Consider the following 12752-nt stretch of genomic DNA (forward strand, 5'->3'; position numbering starts at 1 on the left):
AGACTCACCTACTGGCCATCTGGTGAAAATAGTTTCTAATGGAGCACACTCTTCCCTATAACTCAAGCCTGTGTCAACCCAGTTGAATACAACTAACCAGACTTGCCCATCTGGGGAAAATATAATGAACTGTGGGAGAATTGACTTAAGACTGTACACACACCCCATTCCTGCAGCACTAGTCATTGAAGGAGCTAGGAAATGTAGAAAATCATTATTTTAAAAGGAGAAGGGAAGGGCAGATGAAAGAGACGTGAATGGAAAAAGGAAAATAAAATATAACTTGTAATTTTTGGATTTACTAGGTTGTTTTTGGATTAGGTAGATTTATTAATGACAGTACATACTTTGCTTCTTAAGCTTTAAGATCATGAATTTCATCCCTTCACAACTAGCTCATCATAATTCAAAGAGAAACACTTGATACAGTTAAAAAAAAAACCATTATAATAAAATGACAAAAGGAGCAGGCTATACCTTGAAAATTTCAGAAATCTGGTATTCCACTGTTTCCAATCTTTTACTCTTTAAATAACCACAGAAGAAACGGTTATATCTTAGAATGCTTTCTTAGGTAGAACGCTACATCATGTTTCTGCTTGAAAAAAAAATACTGCTTGCTTTGTGCTTCTGTTTTACATTTGGGTGCATTTCACTAGCCACACGTTGTTCCAAATACAGCTAAACGTAAACTTGTTCCACGTTTTCAGAAGAGAAAATTAAAGAGTCTACGATACGTGAACAGTGCATGAAGTGCTCTGGTGGAGCACATGCCTGTAGATTAAATCTTATACCACAGCTGCTCCTACACCCAACGACTTGCAGCAAAGCCCTGGGACCCACAGCTCAGCAGCTCCATCCAGCTCAACACCTGGCTTTATAAGGGGGTTTTACTGGAATATGGCCACACCCACACGCTCTTCGCTTATGGCTTTCTAGGTGCTGCTGCCAGAACAGAGCATCACAACTGTGACCCGGCTTGGTTGTTCACAAAACCTGAAAATTCAACTATTGTCTTTATAAAAAGTTTGTTGGTTACTTGGGTCACATTTACTGACAATAGTATAATAGAAAAATAATAACATTCAACTGAACCTGGGAATAGAACAAAACACAACAAAAAACAAAAACAAAAACAAAAAATTGAATGCTGGGTTTTCCCTGACCAGCTGGCTATAAGGTAAGTGATGGTAACTTTAGGCCTCTTTCAGAATAAGCAGAGGGAAAATGAGCCATTTGTTCAACTGTTTCCTTAGTTTCTATGAACAAATTTCTTGGGCTATTCAAATGTCTCAATGGACTCATTCTTAAACTTTCATGTACAATATACATTAGTGACAAGAATAAGGGAGCAGAGTAAAGAGAAAGTAGAGACCGTCTCCATATTCCATTAAAGCAATGCTGAACTCATCCAGTTAACACAATAGTCTGCACTCTGCAGTTCATCTCTTGCACTACTCTGTGACTCAATAGTGCTTTTTCTAGACGGTGAACAACCTTGTCTATTATCACACCTAACTCACCTTTAACACAGAATGGAATATAGAACATGAGGAAAATCAGAAATGAAAAGACCATCAAAAGAAGTGCAATTCTACTAATATCTATTTTTCTGCAAGAGACATTACATTATTTTCATTTATTTCAGTACTAATCTCTTTTACAATGTTTCTATAATCATCATGGAACTTTTCAGATAGGGTACAGCACGTACTAAGCATAACTAAGTTACTGTTGCCCACCTTTCTGCTTAGCCACCCTCAGCTCCTCTCTTTATAAAAGATCACATGGACCTACACAACTTCCTTTTCTCCCTTCCTGATCATAACCTAGAACTCCAAATCCTGTTATTGTCTTTATACAGCCTAGGTCCAAATTATTTTCCTATCCCCACTCTTCAAGTTCAGCAGAGAAATCACCCAGGAAATACTGCATAGGGATAGGGTGCATATGGATGGAGTGCATATGGATGGGGTGCCTATGGATGGGGTGCCTATGGATGGGGTGCCTATGGATGGGGTGCCTATGGATGGAGTGCATATGAATAAGGTGCATATGGATGAGGTGGATATGGATGAGGTACATACGGGTGGGGTATATATGGATATGGTGTATAAGGATGGAGTGCATATGGATACGGTGCATATGGATGGGGTACATATGGATGAAGTATATATGGATATGGTGCATAAGGATGGGTGCACACGGATAAGGTGCATATAGATGGGGTACATGTGGCTATAGTGCCTATGGATGAAGTGCATATAGATATGGCACATATGGACATGGTGCATATGGATGGAGTACATATAGATAGGATGCATATGGATGGAGTAACCATGTTTAAAACCCTAAAGGCTCAAGGCTGCAAATCAACTTCAAACCCCAATGTTGCCTTGAGATCTGAGGATTCCAGAAAACGTGTTATATAATATACAATATTTAAAATTCTTGAAACCTACAAAACTCAACAACTAATAAGGCAGCTTGTTTACTGCAAAGCAGGGCTTTAAAGAGCAAGTTTAGAAATCTCTATCCTCACTTGACGTGTACGACTTTTAACAGACTTACCTGTTGGACTATTTGATGATATTCATTAAGTATGTTTTTCAGCTGCCAGCTACACAGTAATCTAAGATTTAACAAAAAAGTGGTTTATTCATTGTTTGCTATTACAAAGAAAAAATGTATTTGTATGCAAAACAATCATATAAACATAATTCTGACAAGTAAATACAAACATTAACCACTCATACTGCTGAAAGGCTCATCTTCAAAATGCCAGTGTTAATTTGACTTAAAACATAACTAACTGCTATCACTAGCCAGCAGGTTAATAACGCATCTCTGTGAAACTTCAACACAGCCAAATAAAACCGAACTAGACTCTTCCTTATAGTAGGAAGACATAATATACAGTTTGGATCATAATATATCAAATTTACACTTGAAAAATCCAAATTCTAGATTCATATAACTGAAAAGATACTTTTAATCACCTAGGTAACGATAAGTTCATCACCACCAGCTCACCTCAACTCTGCACACAGTATTGGTAGCCAGTCCCTTTTTGAAGAAACAACTTTAATTATCTAGATGTAGAAGATCTGGGTTTGGGCTGCACAGATAGCTCAGGAGTCAAGAGCACAGCTGCATCATATTCCCAGGGCCCACAGGTCAGCTCACAACTGCTCAGAACTTCAGTTCCAGGTGAATCAATATCCTCATCTAGTCTCTGAGGGCAACAGACATACATGTCCACAGGGATGCATACAAACACAACACTCACTCAAGAAGGCCAGGCGTGGTGGCGCTCCCCTCTGATGCCAGCCCTTGGGAGGCAGTGCAGGGGGATCTCTGAGTTGGAGGTTTGCCTGGTCTACAAAGCAAGTTCCAGGACAGCCAGGACTACATAAGAAATGCTGTCCCAGAAACCCCAAAATACATACATACATACATACAGTAATAAGCAAGTCTAGGTTTTTCCAAACTACATCCAAGCCCATCACTCCCTGCTCTTATAGTAAAGTCCATTCCCACCACATCTCCTCTCTTAGCAGCAAAGTCATTTTTCCAACTGTCCCTCCATCAGTGGCACTGTCACCCAATAGGCTTCCCAACTCTTGCTACCAACTTAGGCTCTTATTAATTATGCCTTTACTGTGGCATTCCCTAGCATATCTTTGCTATATCTCCTCAGAGAATTAAGCTGCTTAAGTACAAACCATCTTCCAACGTTCATTAGTCTTCTTTCAGCATCCGTCTGTCCTTTCTACATACCAATCTATAACTTTCAACTTCCTGTTTCCCACTCATCTACTACAAAACTCAATACTCCCTCCCCTTGTGATCAGTCATAAAATCCTTGTGCTTCTACTTAGAGTCAGCTTTGGTTTCTTTTTCTTTATTCGGGGACACTGAAAAGCAAACCTGAAGTTTGAGGTGAAATTGGCATGTCAAGCCCTTGCTTCTGATGAACTGTTCCTACTCATGTCAATTTTACTCATCCTGGACACCCAGGAGACAGAATGGTTCTTCCCAGATTACTAACACATGAGTGTGAAGTAATTATCAGTGAAAGCTGGGCGGGGCATCCAATCCTTTCCACTGCCCTCTTAAATGCCTACTCAGAACTTGGTAGGGAGGTATACACAATTGTTGTCTACTGCCTTCAGTAAAAACAAATAGAGAATGAATACGTGAAGTTTAGAAAGTAAAAGGGTAATGATTCCCAAACGACAAACTGGTTTGGAAGAACCAGAAATGTGTCAGGGATCTCAGCGCTGTCCTGATAAGCACTTCAGGCAAAACTCCAGCCATCAGGATCAGCTGCTACCAGGCCACCCGTGCCACTAACACACACACACACACACACACACACACACACACACACACACAAACACACACACACACACACACACACACACACACACACACACACACACACACACACACAACGACCACATCACCTTGCCTTCTTCAGTTGCAGGTCTTTAGGCAGCACTATTTTGAGGTGGAAGTCACTGCCCTGTAAAAAATAAAAGTGTAAATGTCACAAAAAGTTAAAGTCACACAAAACCTATTTTCCTATACTTATAAAGCATATCAAATTTAGCTAAATGTTTATACTTGAAAATATAAGCAACACACATACACACACACACATATATATAACAAAGTGTTTTGTTGAAACATTACAATTACTGAGAAACCACATATTAAGAAAGGGACCTGGTTCTTAAAGAAAAAGACATAAAGGAAAAGAAATACTATGAAACTGTATCAAACATAAAGAAATGTATTTCTAAAAGTCTAAATTCACAGAAAAGATATTGTTTCAAATTGTTCTGGATGAGAAAAAAAATCACAATATAAAATTTTAAAAAATCACTAGGTAATATCAGGTTTGCAACTTTCTAAATGTTAATAAAATGAAAATATATTGTTATATAATCTTGGTTTTTAGACAAAACAGAAATAATTTTCAGGGCTGAAGAGATGCCTCAGCAGGTAAGCAAGTTTGTTGCACAAACATGAAGAACAAAGTTTAAATCCTTGCAGCCACATAAAAAGCCTGTAGCCCCAGTGCTGTGTACAGTGTACAGTGCAGGCAGAGGGTCTCTGGGCTTTCTGGCCTCCAGCCTACCATGTGTCAAACAGCAGAGAATGAGAGAGCAGGACAGCTGATGTCTTCTGTGACCTACACATGTCCACGAGCATGCACACCTACAGCCACACATGTGTATACCACAGATAGACACTGTGGCAGTATGTACACCTGCACAAATACACACAGCCAACACACACTCCCCTATGCACTCTGGAACAATTTCATATGGGGACCCTTCAATAAATAGGTAATATATTAACTTTTTAAAATCTAAATATTCAATAGTTATACAAATTTTTACTCAAGAGTATATGGAAAGGAAAGAGTGTTCTCTGAAAAAAAATATATTCAGCCTTTCTTTCTCTCAAAAGTCAATAGGTAAGCAGTTTAAACTTTGTAGCTTAAATAGGATGATACATGTGAAATCTGAGGAAGAATAAGCAGAAAAGACAAACAGAAATGTAATCTTTTACTCCAACAATATAAAATGAAAAGAGTAATAAAATTCTTAAAAAACAATTACCTTGTGGAATTTTAGCAGACTCCCTCAAAGCAGATTCAAAAACAGAGGAACACAATTAAATGTACCCCATAACCTTTACTTTCATGGTAATATTACAGTTCTAGCTTTCATTACATTTAAATGTCCTTTTAAAAAATGAAACAAAATGTACTACTGACCTTTTCAAAAGGTCAAGTAACAATAATTCACTATTTCATTAAAGCACTAAAAGGTATTATGTAATAACTTTAGCCTAACTTCATAGACATCCCACACATAGGTGTAAGAATGATATGAAATTCACAGGGTACGTGAAAGCAGTAAAGCAATTCTACTTTACCTGAAAAAATAAAATTCAGAGTCCCATATTTGGGAAATCCAGGCATTGTAAAAGGTCAAGTGTCATAAATGGGCCAATACTCGACTATTCCAGGAAAATATACAAAAGTAGACTTTTTGTAGTGAAAGCATCTGAGCAATATTGGTCTCTGTCAAAAAGCCGATGTTTCAGGCTTCCGGATAACAAAGGCACTTAGAGCATCTAAACCCGAATGTCTTCATACCTCGTCCCCCAAACTAGAGTGAATAATAATACACACACAAAAAATAGCATATTTGCAAACAGGAGTCAGAGAACACAATGAATTTGCAATGACTTGTAGGAGGGATGAAAACCACTTTGGAGTAGAGCTTTCTGGGTTCCAATAGCAATGAGAGTTAAAAGTGTTATTTAAAAAAAAAATCACAGAAGAATGAGGGGATTGGTGTTAAGTGCAAAAATAATAACAAAGAATTCTTGGAGAACAGAACAATGACAATAAGCAAGAGACCTAACACAAACCAAAAACTCAGGGAGTGGCCATGCACTGTATCGGAGCACTCCTAAAGACGATGTAGGATGGTCATGACTTTGAGGCTTTCCTGGGCCATGGAATGAGATACTATTTTTAAAAAGCAAAAAAGAAAGAGGCAAGGAGATGTCTGAAAACATTTTCAGAACAGCAAAAAGATTAGGTACAAACACCCTTTGGAAACCGCACATTAGAAAGAAAGAATAGCTGTGGGAAACTTGAGCTTTTACCACAGACTAAGAACCCTGTATCATCACACCCCTCACCTCTTCAAAACATACCTCACTGAATAAACTGCACTTCCTTCACCAAAAGAAGAGGGTATTCTTGAATCAGAAATTTCACAAAGACTGCAAACAGCAAAACACTCACAAACCATAAGACCTGTGACCCCAGTCCAAAGGTGCTGTATGCAAAGACAGCTGAGAAGCCGAGCAGCTCAGGTAATGATGGGACCCACGAGAAGAGAGCCCAGGAACATACACCATTAGAATAGAGAGTACAAGGTCCAGAAATGAACATTTCAAGACTGGAAGGTCTAAAACCCAAGACCAGAAACTGAAAGAAGCAATGAGCACCTTGACTAAACTCAGAAAGAAAAGTAAACAAATCAAAATGACATTAAGATGAGAGAATACATTTAAACATGCTGAGGGAAGAAACAGGATAAACAAAATGTATTAACAGTGAAATAATAGTAAGAAAAATGCCAAATGACCATGAAAAAAAAATGCGGCTGAAGTAGAAAGCAGCAGAGAAAGACCAGGGCACATACAATAGGAGACATGGAAAGAAGCAGAAAGAACAAATGGATTTTTGCAGTCATAGCCTAGCTCATCTTTCTGGAAGCCCCCACACTAAAATGGACAAGTTCACAAGAGAAAAATGACTCATAGTAATCCAGTCTGAAAAAAATATCGGAACATAAAAATAAAGAGAAGGGACCAGAGAGATGCTCTGGTGGGTAAAGAAACTTGCAATCAGGCCTGAGTGAACTCAATCCCTGTGACTCCTGGAGGAAGGAGTGAGCCACCTCCCGTCACCTTCTCACCTCCAGACTACACCCTGTGGCATGCACACACCCGCACACACGCACATACACACACAGAAGATGATGTAATTTTTTTTTAAATGAGGTCTTAAAGAAAGTACTGAAAGCTAGGAGACATAACATAGATTATGCAAACCACTCTTGTTTTGGAAAGAGAAAGCTGAGGACCGAGGACTGAGCCCATGACTTAACACATAGCACTAATTCCCAGTCCAGTCTACAAAGAGATCTTTCAGCTCACTCAATATTGCTTCACTGGTACGGAAAAAGTAATCTCTGCTCATGTTTAACAAAAATAAAAGGTAACCCTGAAACAGCTGGAGCCTCCTCAAGTAATTTAACTACTACTTACACTTGTTAGGATACAAGTGGGTATCATAACAAAGTATATTAGACATTCGAAGAATAAAAAAGTAAGGTCCATAACGGGGAGGAAAATCAAGAGATGCAAATTTTACAGCAGCGTAAATTAGATACTGCAGGGAAATGAGCTGCCATCTCAGGGTGGTGGTCACATGCATTATGAAGTCAGGGAATGAGGCCCCTGGCTAGTGCTCTGTGGAGAATCTCTGAAGCCAAGTCTGGTCCAAGGCCTGGCAAGTGTCTTTATTATTGGAAGTCCACGAGCTACCCTGATCGGGACCCACCAGCCAAGTTGCTTCCGAATTCCTGATCTGGGGAAGCGGATAATTATTTTGTTGCTTTAAGGTTTAGGAAAGTAAAGCAAGAGGCAACCAGCATTAAGAAGCGTCGTCACAGATCCTCAGGCCTTAACTGCCAGGGCAACAGGGGCTGGGAAGATGCCTCAGCTGATGCAGCGCTCGCCCTGCAAGCCGAAGGACTGAAGTTGGGACTCTGGGAACCGAAATAAAAGCTGCCTATAATCTCAGTTCTTGGCAGGCACATCAAAGGACCTCAGGGACAAGATGGCTACTTAGACTACACAGCATTGGCAAGCCCATGTTCAGCAGGAGACCCTAACTTAGTGAGTAAAGAGCTATCAAGGCAAACATCCAATGTAAAGCCCTAGCCTTCTGCATGCTGCACACATGCGCGCGCACACACACACATACACACACACTCACACACACACACACACACACGAGAAAGAAAGAAAAAAGGAAGGAAGGAAGGAAGGAAGGGTAATATTATTAAATAACTTTAAGCCAATAAATTCAGAAACCTAGATGAAATTAATTCCTTGACTAACACAATCTACCAAAGCTTTTTCAAGAGGAAAGGGCCTAATAATAGAGAGCACCCCTTTTCATTTATTCACAAATGATTCAGTCACATAAAAACATTATGGAGGCACCAAAAATGCACCCATAAGTTCCACAAGCTGATATTTTATAAGCAATTCTAATTATGGTGCAATACAACTATTAAGTTTAGCAAAGACTGAAAGTAGAAAATCTAGAAATGTTTTCATTTAACTTTTGAATAAAGAACTACAAGTAGAAATTATATAAGCACCAGAAAATAGTGATAAAACACTCTATGTAAGTATCTACAGAGCACTTTTAAAACAGCAAGATGAGGAAAATGCAGTGCCAAAGCAACACCTTAGAGACATAAAAACAGAAAATGTCCTGTCACTGGCTATTACAAGACAATACAAATAAAATAAAGGAGGTAACTGTCACAATCACATGTCAAAAAGAAATAAGATGGCTATGGTCATATGGTGGGGGAGGGGGGAGTCTTCTTCTGTCAGAGGTCTAGGGGAGGGGAATAGGGTAAAAGGGGAGATACAAGTGAGGGGGTAACAATCAAGATGTAATCTGAATAAATTATAATAAAGGGGGGAGAAATAAGATGTGAAAGCTATTCCGCATAGCAAAATGCAAACTCAGAGATAGAAAGGGCATGGTGGTGTTAAAAAAAAAGGCTTGAGAGTTTTGGGAAATCATCATTTGGCACCAATCACTACTATTAACTGACTCAAGGCAAGAGTCAGGAATTGAAAAGCTGCAGTCTATGAGTGAATGTGTGATGGCTCAAAGAAGCTCACCAAAAAGGGCTTGCTAATTTCAAAAGAAAATCTGGCAGAAGTCACCCTAAACTGGTGACTGGTGTTATTACTATCAACACTGGGAGCAGCTGACTTCATGAGCCTTGAGAGGAAGACAGCAGTTTCTGGGGTGCCCATGCCCAAATGCATTACCAGAGTTTAATGGTGAGAAAACATCAAACCTAATAAACTGAATTCTTAAAAAAAAAAAACAAACAAACAAAATTCAAGTTAACGAAAACACAGACTAAGAACTGCTCCAAAATAAAGAGAAAAAATAGTCCATGGAAATCTACATCAGGTAGCAGTTTTAGTAACTGTACTATGGTTGATTTCTAGTGGGCCCTTGCTTTTATGAAATGAATGCTAAATTACTGAGCAATAACGAAGCAAGAAGCATCTACTGTGTGTACAGGACCAAGCACAATCACGGTCAGGAGAAAACCAGTTCTGCTGGACAGTTTTTGGACCGTGTTTGAGACTTAAAGGAGATGCTTAAACGAATACAAAAATTACACATTACCTATGCGGCCAAGGCTAATTTGTTTCCTGTCTAATTTGATGGTAATTGTTTCTAAAGGGCTATTAGAGACACATACAGTAATGTGAAACCCTTGCTTCCGCCTGTCCTGTCCAGCACTTGTCCGGCATATGAAGGGCTACAGGTTCAATCCCAGCACCACATGCACGCACACATACACAAAACTTGAACTTTTCTGAACGTTTCTGTTACAGCGAAAAACACTTTAACTGGGTATTTGAACAATTAAGAAAGAAGAGGTGGATAATTTGTTTTAGCCTCTTTTTGAATGTTTCCATTGTTTTGAAAACACATAAGGAAGCTCAGGCTTCCTGTGTGTTCACTCACCACAGCATTTTCTTAACTCCCAGTAATGCTTACGGACAAGGGAAAGTTTCGCTATGAAGCCGATTTAACAACTGCTCAGCACTCTAGAGAATTTGCTTTAAGGAGACCTCAACACACCTGGTAATTAATGACATGTCATTAAAGAGAAAGTTACACACAGTTGAGTTTAAGATTCAGAAGAATCCACACTTGAAATCCTAAACTAAGGTAACCTGTTGTACCATAGCAGAGGGGAGCTGGGGGTGGCGGTGGGGGGTGAGGGGCTAACTGTGACATTAAAAAAAAAACACACACAGCTAGAGCTCCAGAAATAAGAGGCCATCACTGCCAAGGTTCTTAGCCTCTGTAAAGCTCTCACTGCCAAGGTTCTTAGCCTCTGTAAAGCTCGATTTTCCTCAACTTCTATTCAATAGTGAATCCCGAGAGCTCCGCACATTTCAAAATCGTGTGAATGCAGTAACAGTCTGCGTGATGAACTTGGTCAAGTTCTACAAAACTGCACCTCACTCTTCAACCACAAGCCAGCCCCCGCGGGCCGCCCCGCCCTCCCGGCGGCCCACAGCGACTACGCATGCGCACAGCCTGGCGCCGGGTCTCCCTCTCCGCCGCGCTCTCCCCAGCCGGCCACCGAGTCCCGGGGGTGCGGCCGCGCCACGAGTGACAGGCCCGCGTGCGCGAGAACGACCCTGCAGAGTACCTGAGCCGAAATGAATCCCTCATACACAGTTTTCTCCCGGTTCTGAGGAAGAAACAGCGGGAAGTGGCGCAACAGGTTTGCGTCCGCCTCGGCCATGGCGCGCAGGAATGGCCGCCGCGCACGCGCAGTCTCCGGAGGAGCCGGGCGGAAACCGGTGGCATTGGCGGGAAGACTGGAGATGTCCTGTGTAGGGATGCGGCCAGTGGGCCTTGTACTGCTCAGGGGCTAACTGGTCTCCGAAGGAGGGCAAGGAACGTCACTCTCAAGTCCACAGGTCTGACTGATCAGAGTTATTCTGACCTTGACTCTCAAATAAAAACAACGAAATCCACTTGTTGATTTTATTGAAGACTGCTGCAACTCCAGAGCCAACTTTACTCCACCTGACAGAGCGATTGCAGTGTGCACGTAGCATACGTGCTCATCACTTTTTCACGTGTTTGCTCTACCCTAGGTCTCCTGCTTACTCCCAGTATATACTCTTCAAACCACCTGCATGTGTAAATATGTTGTGTTACATTCAATACCTCACATATACTGTCTGCTGGTTCAGTGTCATACTGTGTTTATCAGATATGTTTGAAAGACCCGCATGCAAATCAAGGGAGATTCGATTTAACTCTGGATTATTTCTGATTAAGTGCACTCACAAATAGAGCAAAAACACGAAAGATCGATGAAGGACTTGCTGAGCGTTTTCTCTGACAAACTTCCCCATACGTTTTCCTAACTTAGGCATGGTTACTCATTCTCTTTTTACCAAGTATTGATTTAAGAAACATTTTAATAGCTGCCATATGATAATTTGGTATTACAATTAGTCACTGTTGACTCCTACTATTTTTAAACTATCACTGTGCTATGCCAAAGATTGTGCAAAGATGAATAAGGCATTCCTCCTTTCTATTCTTAATGCCCTCACTGTAGATTGGAGTTTTAAAGAGTATAGTTTGACAGAATTTGTCACAGTATTGTGGCTGTTTAGAGAAAACAGTAAGTTACATTAAGACAGTGGTTCTCAACCTTATTAATGCTGCTGCTCTTTACTCGAGTTCCTCTTGTTGTGGTGTCCTGCCTCTATAAAATTACTTTTTGCTAGTTTCTAACTGTAGCTTTGCTACTGTTATGAATTGCAATGTAAAATAATTTTTTGACATACAGTTTTGCCAAAGCGGTCACAACCCACAGGTTGAGAAACACTCAAAATGTGACTCAGATTACAATAGTGTCAGCACTAAAAACTTGTACAACTTATGTAAGTGTTAGAGCTCTTAGGGGAAAGGTTTCCCCAGTACAAGTGTTGTAGCTCTAAGGAAGCAGAGGCAAGCGGATCTCTCTGAGTTCAAGGCCAGCATGGTCTACAAAGTGAGTCTAGGACAAGCAAGGCTACACAGGGAAACCCTGTCTTGAAATAACAAGTGTTGCGGCTCTAGGGAAAGGTAACCTGGCAGTCAACCGCACAACTGACCTCACATAAGGAGGGTAGCTAGATCTGCTTGGGCAAGAAGCACCAGGGAACTAAGCTGGAACTAAGGTTTCTTGAGGGTGGAGATTTCCAGGATGGGAATTGGTGGGGTTTCAAGTCTTGAGCTTGGAACTAGCTCAGGGATTGGTGCATTTTTAAGCTCAGGGGTTGGTGAGTTTGCAAACTCACATTAG

General features: G+C 40.5%; 1 protein-coding gene across 1 annotated transcript in view; it reads right to left on the bottom strand.

Moving 5' to 3' along the window:
* Fancl (FA complementation group L) overlaps nucleotides 1–11240 on the bottom strand; it is a 65011-nt gene extending 53771 nt beyond the window's left edge. Inside the window, exons 1-3 of the mRNA XM_051165306.1 lie at nucleotides 11094–11240; nucleotides 4470–4528; nucleotides 2572–2632 (exon numbers count right to left, since the gene is read on the bottom strand). Of these exons, the coding sequence (XP_051021263.1) occupies nucleotides 2572–2632; nucleotides 4470–4528; nucleotides 11094–11189 (216 nt within the window). The 5' untranslated portion in view covers nucleotides 11190–11240. The remainder of the gene's footprint in view (nucleotides 1–2571; nucleotides 2633–4469; nucleotides 4529–11093) is intronic.
* Between the last annotated feature and the right edge of the window lie 1512 nt (nucleotides 11241–12752).

Source organism: Acomys russatus, chromosome 22 (genome assembly GCF_903995435.1).
Source record: "Acomys russatus chromosome 22, mAcoRus1.1, whole genome shotgun sequence".
Taxonomy (NCBI): Eukaryota; Metazoa; Chordata; class Mammalia; order Rodentia; family Muridae; genus Acomys; species Acomys russatus.